Source organism: Anastrepha obliqua, chromosome 5 (genome assembly GCF_027943255.1).
Source record: "Anastrepha obliqua isolate idAnaObli1 chromosome 5, idAnaObli1_1.0, whole genome shotgun sequence".
NCBI lineage: Eukaryota > Metazoa > Arthropoda > Insecta > Diptera > Tephritidae > Anastrepha > Anastrepha obliqua.
This window is the reverse complement of record NC_072896.1, coordinates 2,543,931-2,567,278: the sequence shown is the minus strand read 5'-3', so window position 1 is coordinate 2,567,278 and position 23,348 is coordinate 2,543,931. Positions and strand designations below refer to the sequence as shown.

General features: G+C 34.1%; 1 protein-coding gene across 3 annotated transcripts in view; it reads left to right on the top strand.

Annotated features, from left to right (window-relative positions):
- The window catches only part of LOC129249407 (centaurin-gamma-1A), a 132,054-nt gene that overhangs the window by 68,647 nt on the left and 40,059 nt on the right, over positions 1-23,348 (top strand). For all 3 annotated transcript variants that reach the window (XM_054889209.1, XM_054889208.1, XM_054889210.1), the window contains one exon: positions 17,008-17,240. In XM_054889209.1, the coding sequence (XP_054745184.1) occupies positions 17,008-17,240 (233 nt within the window). The remainder of the gene's footprint in view (positions 1-17,007; positions 17,241-23,348) is intronic.

Below are 23,348 nucleotides of genomic sequence, written 5' to 3'. Positions count from 1 at the left end.
TTTAATTAACTAGAAAGTATTGTTCTTTTTTTGAAGCAGAAAATTACTGTAGCTAAAGCGGAAATTATGGTTACACAACCTGAAATAGAACGGAAATGTGCACGACAATTGATGGATAAAAAACATTTTTTATATTGTAGTGAGTTTTTATGAAGTAGTCAATTAAGTGACTTTCTGTGTAAGAAAAGTGGAAATTTTTAATTTTATATTTTTATTTATTTAAGTACAACATACACTCACAGATTATTTTTACAATGCTTGACCTTAAATTGTAACTATAGTTAGTAGTAAAAAAGTTGAAGTTGTAGAAGGATTAACGAAAAGATAAAAAATAGTAGTAAATGAGTTGTATTAAAAAGGGAATAGATGCCTATTAGAGGAGTTACATTAGTGTACTTAAATTCTTTATAACAGCTGGTCCTTCTTATTAATTCTCAAGCATCTTCATGGCATCTTTTCTGCTGAAAGCAGGATAGGGAAGATTCTGTCCTCTCCCTATTTTTTGTCCAAAAAAATACAGTTTTGGTAGATGTAGTTCTGATTAGGCCCAGTTGTGTGTTTGTTATATCTTTCAATGACCCTTTAATACCTCAATTGACAAGCGTATTTCCGAGCCACTCTATTTTATAATGTCTTCTGGCTTCATTTGTATCATTGAGTGATCATTTTACATTAACAAAGTCAAAAGATTTAACTCTAAATAAGTAAATGTAATGTTTAAAGTAAATAAGTAAATAAAGTAAATGGATGTTTAGTCGCGCTCTTTATGCTGAGTACAAATCAGGAAACTTAGTGATCGTTATACCATGCAACCGTACTTCTCAGTTAAAATTTTTCGCACTGTGTCATATTTCAATCTGGTATCCATCGAAGGTGGATTTTGTAGCGCTCAAATGACTAAGGAGTCGTTCAGAGCACGCATTATCACAATCCAAAGTTCCAATTGCTCTCTAGCTGCCCAAAAAGATAATACGACTGGGACACTAACTGCCTGTAAAACTTTCGTTTCACCTTTTACATGTTCTTAGTTTTTACAGTAGCCATCAGCATAAAATTAAGTACCAAATATTTAACAACAATGACCATTACTTTTACAACAACATTATATCTTTATAAATAGTAATAACAATCTACTTATATATACATTTTTATACGGTCATATAAGGTCACTTAGTACTCCTCATATTCAGTTATAAATGTTACTAATATTTACTCCAATAAAAACTAGAGCCGAAATATGCAAAATTTTCTGACATTCGGTGCTTAAATGGAATTGCTTCTAATCTTAATAATTACTTAGATTCAAACATTTGTCTGTAATATACACCAGCATAAAGGCGCATTTCTATGGCATACAAGTACAGCCCAAAACTTAGAAACATAATACAGAAAATCGTAAAAGTCAAATGCCGCCACTGACCGATAGAAACCACTGAGACAAAACGCTCGTAAAATAAAATTAAACGAGATGAAGCAAAAAAAGCCCAAAATCACTCCTTTGTTAAAAACAGAAAGACAAAAAAATAGAAATAGAAAAAAATAAAAGAAAAAATTCAATGATAAGGAAAGGAAGGAGGAAAGTATTGTGACAGACCCATTACGGCGCCGCATAGTAAAGGTGGCAGAGCAGTTGCAATATAACACGTGTCACGAGGGACATAATCATATACACATGCATACACCTGAGTTCAGAATATTAGGAGCACGATGAGTTTACTATTTAATTTTTTTTAATTTTTTTTTATATTTTTACACAAAAATATAATTTATACTATAACAAAAATGATGTAACCTAAAGTTTCAAATTGCAAATCAGTATCTTTGGAAAATATTTTAAATATGCAGTTTTATAGCCCATTGAATTTTGAAAAAGTAAAAGTTTCAAGTAGTTTAAACATCACACTGATTTGTGAGAGTTTTTTTCAGACGTGGTCTTGTGCATTTTCTCAATTTAACGCTTACTCCACATTTTTTTTATGTGGAAGAAACACACAACACCATCAGCAGAAAAAATTGTCAAAAATCAATGCGATTTTTGAACCACTTAAAATTTGTATTTATTATACCAAAATTCAATGATTTATAAATCTGCATACCCGTAATTTTTTTTAAAATTCTGAATAAAAATTTTTATAATTTCGATAAAAATTTTCCAAATTTTTTTAAAGTGTATGCAAATTTGCGAAACTGCTTTATACGGCTCTTGCTCTAGTATGAACCATACTTTTATAAAAATATTTTGAAATATACAAAATAAATAAATAAATAGTCAAAAATTATCAATATGCGGTGTGCACTTTCTTTTAACGTTGACTGTATGTATTATTTTAAGCAACTGAAGAGGCATGTGACACTTTGTTAGAAACTATAAAAATAAAAATATATGCTTGTACATTTAGAGGAGAATAAAGGTAGTTAGCTTAGACTGATGATATCGTTCAGCACACATGTATGTATGTATGACCTTTAAGGCGCCTGCCTGTATTTCAGCTCAACTGCCGAAAGGTGCAAAATTTGCTGTGCTGTGTGTATGGCTGCATACATGCATATGGGGTGCACGTCTTTTGACCAAATATAAATAAACAGCCCATTATCATTAAAATTTTACGACATTTTGTATCCAAACCTAATGCGGTTAGTTAATAGATAAACGTAAAAACTACTGCTGTGCCAGCAAAGGAATTCTTAGACGCGCACAGAGGTAATTTTTTTGTAATTTTTTAGTTTTTTTTTCTGGTACTGAAAGTGTTGTAGATGTGACAGCTGGAAAATGAGATAACACGCCAGCCGTAAATATTTGCCAATAATTTTCCATGCTGAATGCTTATGCCCTTACTACTACCACTGCGGTTCAATCATCATAAAAATCTATTATGTTGTTAGTGATAAAAAGGAAGAAACAATGTCAGAGCAGCTCCTACTAGTTTGAGAAGGAGATGGTAGCAATTAAAAAAACTTGTAAATGTGACTAGTCGCGTACGAATTTTATAGTTCAATTGTTTAAGATCATAAATATCAGCATATCAATAAAACTCAATTATATGTATGTGCATACATTAGGGTGCATCACCCTTCGCACAAAACAAACCAAACACTGTTTTTCCATTGGAATTATAAAACGTAAGTATCTCCAAAAATCGAGTTTTTTATAAATAGAATTGGTTTTTAAAACACGTTCTTCATGAGTGTTAGGAGTAAAACACGTATATACAAAACATGTGTCCGCCCTATCATGACATATACAGTCGAAACCCGTGCAGATACGACCACAACACAGCGAATCCTTACCACCACAGAAATACAAACGCCCAGAGCAGTTTGTGGGCGCACAAGACTTGACCATATCAGAAACGAAGAGATCCGTTCATTATGTGATGTTCAATACATTCTAAAATGGAGTCTAAGATGTCGGAAAGAGTGCCAAAACACGTAAAGAGAATGGGACCTGACCGTATAGCCAGAATCGCAATGGAGAATAAACCAATAGCCAATAGACCACCGAAACGACGGCATAGGTGCTAGACGTCTGAATCGCAAAATGAGTGAATTGTGATATGTGGTATTAAATTGTTTACCATAAAATTGTTTGTGATGCTTTCCATTTCAATTCAACCGGGCTATTCGGGTCATGTTCTTCGATTTCGATGAAACTTAAATATTTTGCTCTCTGGTCAAAATAATGAGACCCGTATCTTTTTGTTCGCCCGAAAAAAATTTTTTTCAAAAGTTATCGGCAATTTTGTTTTTCGGCTCAAACTCGATTTTTTTTAATTATATAAGAAAAAAAATTTTTTAAACGCCCATAACTTAGTCAAATATGAACCGATTTTAATAATTTTGGGTTCAAAATGATCGTAATTACTTACACAAGCGACTTCATGTAGAAACAATTGCAAAAAAGTAGTTGAAAATTTTTTATTTAGCAAAAAAGAAAAAAAATTGAAATTTTTTCGAAATTCAATATTTCAAAAAGTGTATTTTTGTTTTTTTATAACTTTTTCCAAATCAAGAGGACACCTCAAACTTCAATTAAGCTGAATGCCCAGTAGCTAAAATGAGTTGTTATTGAGTACCGAATTTTTGAGTAAAAAACCTTTTTCGCACTTTTTGTTTTTTGCAAAATAAAAAATTTTCAACTAATTTTTTGCAACTGTTTCTACATGAAATCACTTGTGTAAGTAATGACGATCATTTTGAACCCAGAATCATTCAAATCGGCTTATTTTTGACTAAGTTTGCGAAACAGGTTTTTTACTCAAAAATTCATTACTCAATAACAACTCATTTTAGCTACTGGGCATTCAGCTTAATTGAAGTTTGAGGTGTCTTCTTGATTTGGAAAAAGTTATAAAAAAACAAAAATACACTTTTTGAAATATTGAATTTCGAAAAAATTTCAATTTTTTTTTCTTTTTTGCTAAATAAAAAATTGTCAACTACTTTTTTGCAATTGTTTCTACATGAAGTCGCTCGTGTAAGTAATTACGATCATTTTGAACCCAAAATTATTAAAATCGGTTCATATTTGACTAAGTTATGGGCGTTTAAAAAAATTTTTTCTTATATAATTAAAAAAAATCGAGTTTGAGCCGAAAAACAAAATTGCCGATAACTTTTGAAAAAAATTTTTTTCGGGCGAACAAAAAGATACGGGTCTCATTATTTTGACCAGAGAGCAAAATATTTAAGTTTCATCGAAATCGAAGAACATGACCCGAATAGCCCGGTTGAATTGAAATGGAAAGCATCTTGTATAATTATAAGAATTGTGTATTTTAATGTATAAATTTCTAACATTAAGAAAAATTTCGTTGTAAATAAAAAGATATAATCTTAAATAAAGTGGAAGAAGAAGAAGAGATTTTTGACTTTAGATAAGTTGATGTTAGATTTTAACTGGAAGATAAGTTTCACTTCAAAATTTTTGCGCGCCGTGCCATTGATACAATTTTTAAATTTTTCATGCAGACCTTTTAAGCTTAAACTCTTCTATTGTCTGAGGTTATTTTTGGAAAAAGTATTTTGAAAAACTATACCTCGATTTTTGGAGGTACTTTCAAATCAGTCCAGCTCACGTAAATCTAAATATTTTTTTAAATATTTTGGCAAAAGTCGTAAAATATAATACATTTTGTAATTCCGGTGGGAAAATCTTTAACTTTTATGGTGAAGTAGTCTATCGTACATATGTATGTCCATTCATATATGTATACCTTCATCGTGATATGTACATGTGTGTGTAGGCACACTTACATATTCATGTGTATGCCACTATAAATAGTACTTTTCTATTATATGGATTTTGTTTACTTTACAAATTTTAGCTCTTATAGTTGTTTACTCAAGTCATGTTTATTATATTCTAAGCCTCCTTGACCCTTCCATTCAAAGCTGGGCCACCCAAGAAAAAACCGGAACAACACAAACTTAACCCAAAACTGGTTTGTTGGTTTGCTTTAGTTACATATGTACATACATACATACCTACATACATACATACATACATACGTATCCATAAAAATAATAGAAAAACAACAACATTTTCAAAACATACTTCCTCGCTTTATTTGTTTATTATTCTATTTTTATTTTTTTTTTATATTAGGTGTATGTTTATGCTACTTCCATGTTTTGTGACCTCCTTACGTAACCTTTTCTTGCACCTTCTGTCACTTTCTTTTGCCGAGCACAGCGCACAGCGCACAGCTCACTTTCACGCTTTTGTTCTTTAATTAGAAATTTCACAACAAACTTGTCAGCCTCTGTCGTTGGTCTTGCTTTTATTTATCACCTCTCGCAGTGAACTAGTTACAAATCTCACAGCATTCTTGGAATTTACATACAACAGAATAAATGCCATAATGCATATGGATATATGTAAATATATGTGGAAAACTCGCCGCACTGTTCGCTTGCATAATTAGTATGCCACCGTCCGTTTGAGCATTTGTCACTGCGTTCATTTTTCTTATACTTTTTTTTAATTTAAATTTTACATAAGCCATCATTAATATCTTTTTCAGCTAGTAAGCAGTATTTACCCTCTTTTACAACTCTCGCTTTTATTGCGTTTGACATGTGTTGTGCTCATCTGTCAGTTTGACATTTAAGCGCCAAATAGTTGTGACCCTTACGTCAGCGAGCGATATTTACATGTCTCGTATTTTCCTTAAGTAAAACCATATGTATGGATGTGTGCATGTATGTATGTAAGTGAGTAATTATGCTTGAAAGTAGCTTAAGATTTCAGTTCGCTAATAACCATTGGTAGATTTGACATTTCATTTGTCGTCTGTCAAAAGTTAATCCTATCTAAAAGACTTTCGCTCTATTCTTCGTCTTACAGCAATTTCAAGCATATAGAGCGCAATTAATATAAATTTACATACTTTAATACTTAACAAATGGTTTTAATCGTTCACTTATGGCTGGAATTGGGTTTCCTTAATTCTGTTACAGTATATTTCGATTGCTTACTTTCTTGGCTCTTTTGACGTGGTTTGTTTTTTATTTTCACTTTGCTAATGTGACAGTTGTCAAATTGGCTATTTGACGTTACATTCGTTGCGCTTAACATATTTAGCTCAACACATTGGAAGCCGCCATATACTGGGTCATTTAGTATATTCCTAGTCTGATGATTAGATAATACGAATTAATGAGTAAATCTACTTTTGTTCTTCAATACCTAAAATATTCCTTAGGCTGAAGATGTTTTTTCCAGCTATTCCACAGTTTATTAACTCCGCTTCAGAAGCGGTTTTCCGAAAGATCTTGAAAATACCCATATAAGGCAAATTTCAGCTCTTAATTTGATGAAAAATGAATTGAGCAGAAGTAAATGGAAAAAGTAGCACGGAAAGTGTAAAGATATGAAAGGAGGAAAAAGAAGGATTCTTGTGAGTTGATTTTAAAATAAGGAATAAAAAGAAATGATAAAAATAAATAAAATATGAAATTAAATGGGGAAAAAGATATGAAAGCAAAAAGCGAACTAATCGGGCAGGTTTCGTAATTTAGTTTCATTGAAAATTTCTGGCGATTGCAAATATGTTGTTGAATTTTCGAATTTCGATTCTCCAATAAAAATAATTTCGAACCATTTCATTTTGGTACTGGATGATCTCCTCGCGTAAATCAGAGTAATATTTTCGTAAATGCAACACAATCGCTTAACAGTTGAGCTGCATTTAGAAGTATTTCACATTAGTATTGGTTTGTTTTTTGTGAGGTGTGCTGAAGGGTCAAAGTTAAGCTTTTGTTAAACGCGCTGCATGGCAAGTGGCGCCGCCTTGTTAGAAGCAAATGTGGTCGATATTTAGCTGATTAATTTTTGGAAACAAAAATTTAGTCAGCTGAAATTCGGCAGCTTCTTCCTCACTTCGAATGCAATAAAGACCGTTGATGCCGCCAATGCTCTATGAACTCACGAACAGTAAAGTTCAAAGAAAATTTTCACAATTTGGTAGCATTGTTCTGGCGTTAAACAATTCATGATGACTTGCCAAACTTTACTGAACATAAATGTCAACACAGTTTGTCATTCTCGCCTGTCAAACCATAGTTATCGACATCGATTGCTCTCGTGCAGCTAAAAAAACATCCGATACCGAAATTCAAAGGATCATAAAAGTGTGAATTTTTTTTGTTTTTTTTTTCTTGGCTTTATGTGGTTTTTATGTGATAATGAACTATATTTGTATAAAAAATTATTAAAATTAATTAAGAAATAAATAAATAGTCAAAAATTATCAATAAGTTGCTGGGCTATAGTTATTAAACACACTGTACGAGTAGTATAGGATAATTGCATGCCTCAGACGGCATTGGTTCTAAACTCTAAATTTTAGTATTATTCATTGAAATTAACGGTAGAAAAATTTTAAATTAGATTAAAGTTTAGCTATAGACGGACTGCTGGCTGCATACATCGCACTTTAATAAACGTAAAATATAAATGGCAGACATAAATAGGACTCAATGCGTTAAATACATATCACTAATTTGCTGCAAACGCGTCATAATAAAAAAAGAATATGTCGACAAAAACGGCTTCAAAGTTTTCATTGTACTACCCGTAAGTAAAGACGCAGTTTTACCTATTAAGATACTGTTAATCGATATGGCCATGCATTTTTTACACATCATTAGTTATTAATTTTTTTTTAAACGAAAAAGTGCAATGGTGCATTTTAAATAAAGCCTAGTAGTCCGTCGAGGTTGTGTTTGGAGTTGGAGTTTAATATTCCATCCAAACAATATATTTTATTTTTATATTGTTATTATTTTGTTATAAAAATTCTCAGATTTACAATTTTTTTTACCAAATTGACGGAGATGCTCACTTTTTGCCTTCTGTATCTGACAATTACTTATCAACCAACCAAAATTTCAATTTCAACCCCATTAGCAAGTGGCTTCAACCAAAAATCTTGCAAAATATTAATTAGAATTTGCATATAAATTGCATTTGCTGAAAAAACCCGCGCTACGCTAATTTACCAGCAAATCTGGTGCATTGCCATATTTTTTTTTTAGCTCAAAGCAAATTTTGCAAACCCATTTGCCATTCATACTTGCTTCACAAACGAATTGTAAGAAAATAAATATTCCCCAGCAATGCATAAAATTCAATACAAATGCAAAGACATTTTCTTTTCACGTTTTATTTATATTTAATTTCATGCCGCTTAGTGAACTGGTTAAACGTGTTGCCAGCAACAAAGTACATACGGCGATTGGCAATTCTTCCCAATGTTGTAGAAAAATCAAGTGAGCTCTTCAAATACACATTAACAACACGTTCACAAGCCTTGGCGACAAGAACATCTCAAGGCTGCCAAACAAGGCGGCAATGTACCCGTACAAAATGGCAATAAATAAAGCATATACCGCTACAGTGAATATAAATATCAACAACAATCACGGAGGGTTTTTGGGCATACGAGTATCATATCTCTATGCTGACCCGTGCTTTTTTGCCTACGAACCACCTTTACACGAACAATGCCATATCTTGCCATTTTACTTCCTACTTAGCTGCCGCACATACTCGTACATATAGCCTTCCTACACGCATACATATCCACATATGTGTAAGTGCACTTTCGATTTCACTGCCATCCTCTTCACCCTTCTCCACATTGCCTTTTGTTTACTTGAACAACGCCTTGTGGTCTCTGCTGACCACCTCCTGTTTTCTGGAGTAGATTTCATACATAAATGATTTTGTGTTGTTGTCTCATTGCTTTGTCGTGATTTTTTCATTAATGTTTAAGCGTATTTTATGATTTTATTTTTTTCTTTTACGATCTTTTAACAACTCATAATACAGCAATTTTCACGTGTAGCTGTCGGTATCCAGTTACCAAAAACTTGTCTGCGTGTATTTTGTTGCCCTGCAAGATTAACCCTCTCACTTCGCGTAATCGCTGCCATATGAAGGTTAGCCGTCCTTTCAGATTTGCTGCCTTTCATGCCATACACATCTGCGAATACCTATGATAGTAACAAATTTTCTGGTCAGCTATTGTCCATGCAATGTTCGTCTTGTGTTATTTTAAGAGGAGGCCTTTTTGCATTCTTATGGGCATCACTCCCTACATAATTTACATAACAATCGAGTTGGCCGTTTCATTCGTTTCATTGCTGGTATCGAAAATATTTCCTTTGCTGTTGCTTTCTTTCTCTTTGAGATTAATTGTTTTTTGTTCTGTGTTGTTTGATTGCTGCTGATTTTTCTAATATTTTCTTAAGTGGCAGGCTTATGAAATTGATCGCACTTTATTAACCCTGAAGTGTGTGGAGAACTTGAAATCCACCGTTTATTTCATCTTTCCTTTGTTTGCATCTGTTTTTATTTCTGTTTAATGTAGGGCGAAGTGGCTAATTTGTTTTGGTGGTGATATTCTTTTGTGCCATAGCGACCACCCATTTTTTCTGAATTGAGTGAGAAGTTTTTTTAATGAAATATTTTTAGCTCGCATGCTCGGAGTATTCAGAGAGCAGCTCAAACGAATAAGAGGCAGCATTCCCGTTCAGTTTCTCAACCCAAAACTCACGAACCTCATTCATCACACCAAAACCCAAATGTTGCCAAATTGTTTCGCATATCAGACTAACTAGAAACTAACGCTAAAGCTCTTCAAGGCATATGAAAATCAAAATAAAATGTTCAGAAGGGGAGCTCATTGAGACTGTGAGTGAACGCAAGAATCAAACAATAGCATTTAATTTTGACTGATGGAACCTTTGAATGAAAACTTTGAGTCAAAAATAATACCCAGACCAGTGAACTCATGCAGGGTAGAGAGGCGAGGGCAGCCAATAAGTAGAAAATAGGGATAGGGGAACGAATACTGGCAAACATAAATGCTCAACCTATGCTTCTCCATCTCCTATCGGTCTAAAACACAAATTTTTGATCGTGAATCTTCTATAGGCACTTCTTCACGGTGGCGCAAAATGAATCACCCTATCAGAAGATTTATAATTATTGCAAATAACGTCGTACGAAAATCATATTTGACATTTGCCCCTGTTTAGAAGACAATCAATTAAGTACGTGAAGGTCAAAATAAAGATTTCCATCACTCAAAATATTTTTTTTATTTAGTAAAAAAGTTATTCAAAAACAAAATTGGTTGATTAGTATCTGCTAGCCTTGAGACTTCAGCGGAAGCTCTTAATCCTTTCTCGCCAAGTCACAGGGCTTGAGTCAATGTGATTGCAATCGAGGATCTTTATTGATGTCAACTGAGTCTCCTCGCGCGGTGGAACCACTTTTAGTCTGATCAGTATATGAAATTACTAGCAAAAGCTTAAGGTGACATTTTTGAGCAGTAAAAAGAAGACTGCTCCGCAAAACTGGGCCAATTATTTACATATAGCAGGTAAATATAGGTGCTTCCAGTACGTTACCGTGCGAAATCGAAATATTCTCGGAAACATCATCAAACTTATTTCTAGATTGTTTTTCAGAACAGTAGACTTACAATTTCAGCTGCGGCTTCCTTTTACTTCGAAATTTTATCTTATTCTCAATCTGAAGAGCAGAATTCGAGTTCATTGTTAAAACCAAAAAACAGCAACCCAATGATAAATAAAATTATTCAAATATTTCTTTTTTCATCTATACGAGTATAAGTAAATAACAAATCAAGAACTAGTTTCACTTAATGCCGCCAAATTTGCTGAGAAATGAATGATAAAAAAAATAAAAAAATTTAATATGTAAAAAACCTCCAAAACTCACGGCAAAGCAACCAGTTTAACCCACTTAGTAGCAAGAAAATAAAGCAGCTAAAGCATTAAGCAACGAATTTGCCACAGCCTGCCAAGTAAACTTATGGTTTGCTGCAACTCATTATTCAGCTTTATTCAGCTGGTTTTTCTGCTATTGATACTACCACCACCGCGATTGTTGCATGTCAATAAACTGCCTGGGTGCATCATTTGGCTGTGATGACATTGACAACTGCACGAAATCGTCGAATTGAAGGCGAGCGCTAATACACCCGCCCATTACAGATAGACAATTTAGCTAAGGCATTGCGCATGCGTCACCGTCTTTTGAGCAGTCGCGCATGCAAGTCTTTGTAATTTGTTGCGCTCCCAATGGTGACATAAAGCCGACGCTAACCTGCCTCGCGCGCTGCCCTTTTATGGACAAACACGCCACCGAACGCCTGCAAGCGCTGTTGACGCATTTGTCAAACTGGCACACGCTTGTCTTTTTATAGTATTTTCATAGGCTTAATAGTTTGAGTTTTATATGCTTTTATTTTCTGCTTTAGCAAGCATTTGTCTGCCCGTTTTGGTGATTTTATACAGATATATTTATAATAATTAGCATAATCGATTTCTTAGCACCCACCTACAGAGGACAGTTTGAAGCATTGACATTGACAGCAGCCTTGTGTGGGTAAGAACTTTTCTGACAGCTCGAACAATGTTAAGTTCATTTTGAGAATTTTCGCCACAAATTTTAAATTAAGTCTTTTTTGGGAAAAGTAATGCGGATATTTTGGCAAAAGCTTATACATTTTTTTCGCTGCATAAATAAATGATATATTATAAAAGGTGGTTAAGTTTCAAGGGCCGGTGTTGGTTTTGAATAAAATAAAATTTTTTTAGGAAATTATGGTCATTTATCTTTATTATGATAATATTGGTATGGCTCAATTACGTATGGAACAAAATATCGGCCAAATGGCCTCCATCCGATGGTCCAAATTTTCTATGGCGCTGAGGCATAATTGAGGTTCTATGCCGTTAATGTGCCGAATTATCTCATCCTTGAGCTCTTGAATTGTTGCTGGCTTATCGACGTACACCTTTTCTTTCAAATAACCCCAAAGAAAGAAATCCGACGGTGTCGTTGACGTTTAGGTGTGGTTCACATCCAACATCGGCCCTTGAAATTTAACCACTCTTTATATTTACATATCTATACTAATATTATAAAGAGGAAAACTTTGTTTGTTTGTTTGTTTGTTTGTAACGAATAGGCTCAAAAACTACTGGACCGATTTTAAAAATTCTTTCACCATTCGAAAACTACATTATCCAAGAGTAACATGGATTACATTTTATTTTGGAAAAAATAGGGTTCCGTAAGATATTTGGATTTTTCGGACACAAACTGAAAAAAATTTTATATATAAAATAAAGTCAACTTTTTAAGTGTGTGTTCGCTAACCGGCCGTGTCTGCACCGAATTAAACCAAACTTACACACATTGTTAAGGAGGTATTGAAGATGCTTTCCGTATAGTTTGGATACCTATTGGTGGATAGGGCTCGAGATATAGGTCAAAACGTGGACCCGGGTAACCTGGGGATGTGCCTGGGGATGTGTATGTACAATATGGGTATCAAATGGAAGCTGTTGGTGAATGCTTTAGTTCAGAGTATTTTTCATGCCGCTCCGTGACTAGGGTCTCGAGATAGAGACCAAAACGTGGACCCTAGAATGTGTTTGTACAATATGGATATCAAATGAAAGCTGTTCATAAGTGCTTTAATACGGGGTAATTTTCATACCTATTGATGACTAGGGTCTCGAAATATATGCCAAAACGTGGACCCGCCGTGTCTTTGCACCGAATTAAACCAAACTTATGCACATTGTTAAGTAAGTATTGAAAATGGGTTTCGTAAAGTTTGGTTGTAATTCGGAGCAGTGGCAACGGGTACAGCGTTCTTTTGAGCAAGCCATAATGTCGCTTACTTTTTTAACGCTTGGGGCGGAACTGAACTGTCAAATTGACAGTGTGAGTTACAATGTGTCAATATTTCTTTCTGATTTGGATTCCATAAGGAAAAAACGTAAGTGCAACATGTAAAAATTGTTTGTGAATTTTTTTGGAGTGGATTTTGGAACAGTGAATAATTTCTTACGAAATTTGAGAATTTAATGTGAAATCCGAATGAAATTATGTGTTCGTGGAAAAAACAATTTTTTTCGTTTTTTTTTTTTTGAAAAATATAAATGGATAATGGTTAAAAAAGCTCCAATGCTTAATAAAACATATAAATTGAAACGAAAAATTCATGAAATTTAAAAACAATCTTCTTTTTTCCTGATTTTCAATTTATGTTTTATATTTACTCAAAAACAAACAGAAAAACAAAAAATATTGTTTATGCCAAAGCGCTTGAATAAAGAATAAAGAAATAAATAATATGAGAACCATATATTTTCTGTTCTAAACCATATCTATTCTATTTTAGTGTGCCCAGCGAAGGGGGCCGGGTTTGCTAGTATTAAATAAAGCGCTGTTTTTACTAATATGACAAGTAGCCTCCTGTGTGCACATACCAAATACCAGATATGAAATTAACGTTTTTTAGTTCGAACAGTTGTTCTGATGGCTTACTTTAAATTTTAGGCAACAAAGTTTTCGTTCTTATTGAGGCTCTAAGCTATTCCACTGGTCAGCTATTAGTTAATAGCTTCAAAGTTGGCGAGGGGCTCTAATATTCACCTTTACTGGGTATACTGCTCCAAAACGCCTTGTTTAGTCAACCCATTAGCAATCGCTGTTCTTGGTACTTACACAGGTACCCAAATCATTTCGGTGCAATAGTGCAATGTAGGAGCCAAAGACAGATATTCCCATACTTGCCTTTCGACCGCTGCTAAATGTGGTACGCAGGAGCAACAATATATGCCAGCATATAAACATTTTATAACATTATGTGAAGAAATACGCCTCCTTGTGGAGTCCACTGAATAACTACATTCACAATTACTACATATGTACATATGTACCTATAATAATGGTGACATGAGACGTTTGCTTGACAGCATCAAGCAGCTGACACACTTGTGAATTTGTTACGCTCCTCGAAATGTCACACAGTGACGAATGGCAAATGGCAACAATATTGCAAAAAAAGATGAGCAAAAAATTAGTAAAGGAAAATGAAAAGGCAGAAAGTGGAAGACTGCAAGAAATGTGATTTTATTGAATGAAAAAATACAAAATATATTGTCTTTCAAGTAACTCGACAGCAGCAAGTTATACAAGTCAACGCCACGTCAATGTCGAAATAAGAGTTACAAATTTGCCGAAAAATTGAGACTGTAGCAATGCATTTAAATCACAAAAGTGTCCAGCCAGAAAGCAAACAATTGTTACAGAGAGCAGACAGTTGTTGCCCTGCTGCCAGGCTAACTGGCTTTGTGTGAGAAGGAATATGTGAGGATAATATGTCGTTTGAAGACTGCCTGCTTGCCTGCCTGGCTCGGCCGTCTAGCTGTCAATCAAAGGCATGATGGACGTGCACAAGAAATAACTATAACTACGCATGTGATTTTGTCAGAGTACAAACATGCGTACATACTTTCATACATATATATACATATATTTGTGAAGGAATGAACGGCAAGGACATACCCGTACAATAAAGGCTAATAATGATGCGCTATGATGAAGAGCAACCATAAGGGCAGAGCATACATTAGCGCACTGTACTCCAAGGATCTCACAATTGCAATTTGTAGCATTTGCCTGCCATATATACAAGAATGTCATTCATAGGTTTGTGTAAGTATCGAGGCTCGAGCCTCAGGCCTGCTTTATTGTAGTACCACGGCTACGCCTTACAAAACAAAGCCACTGCTAATTGCATATGTCGCAAAAACGGTAGCAGCACAACGAAAAGCAAACGATAGTAGGCAAAAGGAAGTCGGAAACAAGTTCCGTCTCAACTGCAATATGTTGGTGGGTAAAGTGAGTAAAGTGAGTAAAGGGAGGGAACGCCCAGCAAACCAGTCGCTGCTCTCCTCAAGTGCTTGGATGTTGGCTGGTTGACCTGAATGAGCGGCAGTATCACAAAAAAAGAACAATGAAATAAAAACTATCTTGCTGCTTGTGCTAAACATTAACTGCTGCTTGTTGTTGCAGACACAAACATACATATGTGTGCGTATGTATGTAGGTATGTATGAACTATGTTCTTCAGTGCCTATTTCCATAAAGCACGTTGACAATTGTCAGTTGTTCACTTTTTTCTTGCAGTTCGCTGAACTTGCGCTCTCAACTTGTACATATTTTTTGAAGTAGGAAGTAATATTTCAATTTTTTTTGCACATTTAAAGCTTTATAACTCTTGGACTTCCTAGAAAACTAAATGCTTTGACATTTAAACGACTATGAATGATTTTCATGCAAAGTTTTTTCTGGAAATAGTAATGTACATTTTTTCCTTGAATGGCGCAAACACTCATAAAATTATGTCGCTAACTTAGAGTGAAAAGTTGCTAAGTCCAGTTTTTCGAAAAACAGCTATTTTAAAGCAAGAAACAAGAAAAATAATAAAAGTTATCGTTTCCTTAAATATCAAACCATTTCTTCTTCATTTATCTAAAGCAACTTTGCTAAGTTCAAAATACTCAACGGAAATGTGATAAGTTCGAAGTATAAGAAATTTTGTATTAGAGCTTTTCGAAAATAGGTCGGTAGGTAGGTGAAATGCTGGAAATACCACTCTGGCAATCCTCAAATAGCACTAAATCACCGTTTTAATGCCATTATGAGACCTACAATAGGCAGATACCTACAGCCAACCAGTGTTGTTGCTCTATTGGAGAAAGTTGATAGGATTTCGGTTAGAGCCCTGTTCCAGGCTGTCGAAGAAAGGAGCACCCAGTGGCCTTAATCGTCTAGCTGCTTAAACCGGAGCATTTACAGAAAAAGTGCTCAACAGTCTCCTCCTCTGAAAGGTCCCCTCAGCTTCTGCAATGGGGTTTATCATTTTACCTATTTTACCTATATTTATTAATTTATCATTTATTCTTTTATTTATTTTGAAAAACTGTACTTACCCAATTTATTCTCAGTTTTCTCTGTTTTACGATTCAACTTTTGCTTATCTAAAACGGTGTCAAAGTGTCAGTTCTAACGCTTGTCATAAAATGTGCGAATTACTTATTTGAGAGTTTCCATGAGCCGACGTGGTATTTATACACACAGAAGTAAATATTTATTCACTAATTGCGATATCAGATTTATTATCAAAGCGCTAGTTCTGTCTAACAACATAAGCACTGCCAATTGAATGCTCATAAGATATTTTACTTTATTTTCTTTGGTTTTTCTTTTTCTTTTTTTCTTAGTTGACAGGCAGTGCTGTCAGCAATTTAATATTTTCGTTTGCTTGCAGCGCACACAAATCAGCATTTGCAATCAATTATTGAATAATAAACTTATTACCAATCGGTTATGCTTTGCATACTAATTGGCTAAATATTTTTGGGTAATTTGAATAAATTCTTAAATTATGTTTTACTCGGTTTTACCGTAACTACCGAAAACTCTGTGAATAAAAAAACAAGAGGAAATGGGTTTGGCCCGCATTGCTAAGAAACGAAACGTGTTGGTATGTGGGAATGATTTAGAAAATATAATATTAGAAATAAATTTAAAAAAAAATTGTTCACTTAGCAGCTGTCATTCAGATTTTCAGGTTTTAATTTATTTTTTCGCATTTTTTCTTCCAGACTCCTTTGTCAATAGTCAAGAATGGACGATCTCACGTTCAGTGCCCGATTTGCGTTTGGGCATTGTTGGTTCACTGAACTCAGGCAAATCAGCTTTAGTGCATCGTTATTTAACTGGTTCCTATATGCAAGAGGAGTCGCCTGAGGGCGGGCGCTTTAAGAAGGAAGTATTCATAGATGGCCAAAGTTATTTATTACTGATACGAGATGAGGGTGGACCACCAGAAATGCAGGTAAGTTTTTTATGTACAGAAAAAAAATGTATTTCGTAAAGATGCAATAGATAAAGTTCGATACTATACGAGGTTTGTTCAATAAAAGAGCACTTTTCAAATGTTAGCTACGTACATTTGGCGACGTTGGTACGTGTTCCCTATAATTAATCATGCGAATTTGTTTTCGAATAACTTTTTTACTAATAAAAAAATTATTTTGATTATATGATGGATAGGTTTGATTTTAATGTCTGAATCTAGTAAGTCTTTCGAACGTTTTCAATACGAAAGATGTGAGGCTAATTGCCCTATAGTCCATAGGGTAAAAGTGACTGCTTTTACGCGGTTTATGTATAAAAACAACCCTAGCTAATATCAAGCTTATAACGACGTAATTTAGGATTATATTACAGAAAACCCCAAAGTATTTTGGTTTTATAGCTCATCAGCAAACAAACTCCGAAGCAATGATTAAACGAATAGCTGCCATATAAGACAACCCCTTTAAGAATCCAAAGTTTTTAATAATAATAATAATAGTTCCTCTGAATAGCTCTGACATTTTCTTCGGTTATCTTTACTACACTGCCTTTATTCGAACTCTCGGACAGCAGAAACCCCATAGCAAATCCCCTTAAAATGCACAAGAATGCAAGAATCTATAACCCTGCCTGATCTTATCTCTGTTACTCTAAAAATCTTCAAGAGTTTCCCAAAGTAACAGAAATTTAACAACTTTAGAGCTTCAGAACAGTGTTTTGTCTCCTATTTCTGTCATTACCTTCAATTTTATCTCGAACTGACCAATCGAAGAAACCAACTTTGTTTAAGTGATATCTCAGGCTGCAGTGGCCTGTAAAGTGACGAGTTAAAAGTCTGGTTTTAGTCTACAACTGTAAATTATGTAGAAGTGTTTGTTGTTTGAGCTAAGTTTATAGTAAATAAAATATAATACGATTTTTTATGACTAAGAAAGGGCCAGAGTTTTATAAAAACAAATAATGTGCAATTTTTCTTTTTCTTGCTTTAAGACGCCATGAAAGTTTTGATATAAGGTTTTCTACCATTGGAGTTAATTAAATAGAAAAACTTTGTTCCATTTTCGATATTTGAAGCCTGTAGTTGTTTTAATGGTCATTAATCAAAGTCTTACAAAATCAGATATTCTCCTTATTCTCATTACCAAAACAACAAACCATCTCAATAAAGTAAAACGAGGATAAAAATTATTATATGTACATATAAACAAAAAAAAATATTTACAGGTTAGGAAAAATATCCGCACACACATTTTGCAGAGCAACTTTATTATAAGTACCTAGAAATTAGCAACATTTTAAGTTTGTGAGCCATTAAAATACTGAAAGTGTGGGTGGGTGGCTGGCGATGGCGTATGAGCAACGTCATAGTTTCAGTGCCTATTTAACACTATCACCTGGCCGGCAGCGAAGTTCTCGTATTAACCTTGAATTTATGGTTTTCATGAACTTTACCACACGTTTGGTTTTATCCGCTTTTCACTAATTTGCCACATACACCTGTATAATCGCTTCTTCTCTGATCTAATTTCACTCGCACTGTCTACTGCATTTAACATGGCCACTCTTGATGTCAGCGCGTAACTTTCACGATGTAACCTAAAAATAGTTATAACGCAATTTAAACTATTTTATTACTATGTACAATCTTGCGTTAATTTACGTCAGTTGTTACACGTTTTTCTTGGCTGTCAGCTTAAGCGCCACAAAGCATGCAATGATTTTCCGTAGCGTTTATTGCAAGCGTACAAACTTGAATATGGCAGCTTTTTAGGCTTGGTCACTTGGCCATATTACTTGGCATGCTATGTTTGGTCTACGCAAGTGAATATTAAAAATGTATTCGCAATACATATATACACTACTGCTCAAAATAATTGCAGCGCAACGAATTATCAAGTTGTAACTTTTTTTGGTTGTATTTAATTTTGTTGTTATGTTTTTATCAAAGTACAGCGCACTACAACAAAAATTTAACAAGTTGAAAAAAAAGCATTAAAATATTATATTATATTTAACTTTTTATTTAAAATTTTTTTTTACTGAGGGGTTGTGCATTTTCTTCCATATAAAAGGCGTCTGAGCATGGGCTTTATATGGAAGAAAATTGCCAACATCGTACGAAAGAAAAGTTCAAAAACGAATGCGATTTTTGAGCGTCTTCCATGCCTTGAAGTTGCGTAAAAATTTTGATTAAAAAAAAGCTGAAAATTTTGATGACAATTTCTTGAAACTTGTTAAGCTTTTATGAGTTTTATACAAAATTTAGAGCTTTGAGTTATATGGTTTTTGTTGTAGAATTTGTTTTGTTGTTGAATACTTTTATCAAACTTTTATAAAAAATAAAGAACAAAATTAGATACAAAAAGTCCTTTCAACTTGGTAGTTCTACGTGTTCCTATAATTTTGAACACAGGTGTATATAATGCATATATAAGTCCATATCTATGTATGTCCGGCGTAGTACTGCTACATTCTTCACCTTTACCTAACGACTTTGTGATTAATGGCGTCAGCTATTTCTGTACAACATTTCACATACGCATACTTTCAGGCGCACAAAGCTCTCTCGAGCTGTAAAACATTTTGCAAACATTGCAAAAGTGCGTGTAATCAACTTGGGGATTAAGTGTATCACTTAGTTATATAATTATATTATTAATACACTTAGAGGGTGTGTTCGTTGTGGGGAAGAAAGTTCAATTATTCTTACCCTTAAGTAGTTTATAAAAGTTTCAGTAATGCTATTTTCTGTGTGGGAAAAGCGCTATATCTTGCTGTCAAAGTTGCTAGGAAATTGTAGTTTATTCTAAGGAAACTAAGTCCATTCACAATTTAACTAATAATATTTATTTAATTTATTTATTTCTATGCGCAAAGAGATACGATTAGAGTGTGGGGCATTCAACTTAGTTTCTCTCTAAAAAAATATTCATATCTTTCAGAATATTTTGTCTTGTGAACATTTCACATTTTAATTCACTTAAATTTGTCTCGCTTTTACATCTCAGTTTCTTCCTCATTTACCTATTGTTTATGTATATCTTCATCAGCATCTCGCCCGCCTCAGTGTTGCCTTTAATTTTATTCAACTCCACTCGTTAAAGGTAAAAGTCAAAGCGAAGGATATGAAAATAGCTGCGAGTGAAAGCTTTTATAAATTTCTATTGTAAAACTGTTTGTGTATATGTGTGTATTACGTTTGCTTGCATTTCGCACACATATGTACTTACAAATATTATTGTTTAAGGATATTTTTATTTAATTTCTATTTGCCTTTGCACTTTTGTTGAATGCTTTTTAAGTCAACGAGCTTTATATTGACTTTCCCCTGGCTTTTATTTGCCACTGAATACTGTTTGCAATGAAACGGCTGCATATTCTATTTTTAAATTATTTTTAAACTTTCCTTTGAAACCTGCAAGCAAAGTGAAAAATATGAAGTGGAGAAAGAAGAATAGGGGCCTAAAGTAATTTTTTGTTTTTCATTTTTTACCTGAAAGACTGCAAACTTGAGCAGCAGAATAAGTCTTTAAGTGCTGTATAGATGCAGCATTTGAAAGTAAAACATTTTTTTACGATTAAAAAGTGCTTTCTTTGAGTCAACGCAGCAAACAAATTGAAGTATGTAACAACTGCTTTAAACAACTCAAATAACCATTTTATTAAATACTCAAATAACCATATGACCAATGACCATTCTATTTCGTTCGTAGGCGGCCGCTGTAGCCGAATGGGTTGGTGGTTACCATGGGTGGTTACCATTCGGAATTCACAGAGATAACGTTGGTTTAAATCTCGGTGAAACACCAAAATTAAGAACAACATTTTTCTAATAGCAGTCGCCCCTCGGCAGGCAATGGCAAACCTCCGAGTGTATTTCTGCCATGAAAAAGCTCCTCATACAAATATCTGCCGTTCGGAAACTGTTGGCCCCTCCATTTGTGGAACAACATCAAGACGCACACCTCAAATAGGAGGAGGAGCTCGGCCAAACACCCAGAAAAGGGGTGTTGTGAGTTTGAGTATTAACGCTGAACTCGATTCGATGGGTGAAGGTTCTATCTTTGACATAGACGCACAAAAAATAATCCAGTGGCGATCAGGTTTGCAAATTAACAACTGATTTCGTTAAATTGTGCGGTCGAGAAATTTGGTTTGGAATAAATTCATTCTTTCAGTGGATGTGTGGCATGTGGCACCGTACTGTTGAAGCCAGATGGCAGGGATTTCCATATCACCAATAATACGCCAAAACTCAGCGATAAAAGGTAAACACTCTCGATAGCATAATCCTTTGACCGGAACCTCATTTCTAGACAAATTTTCAAAAAAAATTATACAATCGCGTCTCTAGACCACAACTGCAATGTTTTCTTTTCAACACCCAGTTATTGGTTTGCACATTATGTACCGAACCAGTCGACCAAATCTCATTAGCGGTCTCAAAAGGAAGAACCTATCGCGAATTTTACGAAGTGTAACTTTTTCAGATCCACCATTTTCATAGTGGATTTTTTATTATTTTAAAGCGATTTTCCAATAAAATAGAATTCACTGTAACAATTGCCAAAGCTTCTACTTTGTACAACGTGGCGCAAAATCAATCATTCAATTTTGGTTTTTAATAACTTTTTTTATAATTAAAAAAATAAAAATGATTTTGAGTGATGGAAATTTTTATTTTGACCTACACGCGCTGCGCTGCTTCTCTGTTTGTATACCGTAGCTATATGATTCAGAAGTGTCAAATATGATTGACGTACGACCGCCACCTTGTATATGTATATCAAAAAATCGAATCCCAAAACTGTCGTGTATTATACCTTGCCCCTCATTGTAAAAAATCGCGTTGATTGTTTTTTTTTTCTTTTGGCGGTGTTACCACTTGTCTTCCAAATCAAAAGTTTGAAATTTTGATGGAAATTTGCCGAATTCTTACAAATTTTGTACAAAGTTTAAAGTTTGCTTTATATGGTTTTTGTTGTAGTATAAACTAAAGTTTCATAAAAAGTAACTGAAATTAAAAAGCAAATAAATAGGTAGTCAAAACTTCTCACGTTCTTTTGACGTTGATTGTATATTATTTTAAAAATCTAGTCTAATATTTAATTTAATTGGGTTAGAAAATGTTATATTTATATATCTACAAAAATAAAAAAAAGGAAATTATGCGTATAAAATTGTTCTCTCACTTTGCACTTAATTACTTCCTTAAACTACCAAACAACCAACTTGGGCACATTTTATTTGAAAACTTTGCACAGCTAACAAAACCACTACTTGTATTTTTTCCAATGGGTAGAACCACAATACATTCGCACATCATTAAGTTTTGCTGCTCTGCTGGGCACCATCACACACGGCAACTCACATGCACAAACACTTGACTACAAAACAACAAAAACTTTTCTGCTCTTTTCTTATTTATTTCTTTGTAGTGCCACTACACAAGCTACTACTTTTTTGTTTTTGCTCTGCTTGTATGTAAGTTAAAAGCAGTGAGGTAAAAATGCCAAAGCTTTAGCTGAGCACTCGTTATTTGCTACTATTCCGTGCTTGTTAACGTCAAAAAGCGTATTTAATATTATTTTCTACGGAGTCAAACAAGAGCTACTTCAAAATTTCAAAAGGAGTTTTAATGAACCCTCTCTATTGTATAAAAGTCAGAGCAGATTTTTACGCCGCATTGCATTTGGTAGTAGAAGCGCACAAATATGGGATTCCTGTCTCCATGAGGCAAACTCTCACACATGGCAGTTCTACTCACATCTCCGTTCACATTTTGCATCGTTTATCATTCCAAGACAGTTCAAATCGCTTTCGTGTTAACAAAACAAGACAAACGGTCGATACTTTTCCTTAGAGTGGAGAGTTCGAGGGTGTTAAGTCTAAGTAACAGAAAAATTTCAATTGCAAATGTCTTGAATATAGGTCAATTTTGTACTTTTTCTTATCTAAGAATATTGCATGCGAAGGAGTTCTCCTCATAGATGTATGCATTGTCTTATAATGCTGAGGGTATGTTTTGTTTTCTAAATCCGAGGGGAGTTTTCTATCCATACAAGCACTTACTGGCACATACTTC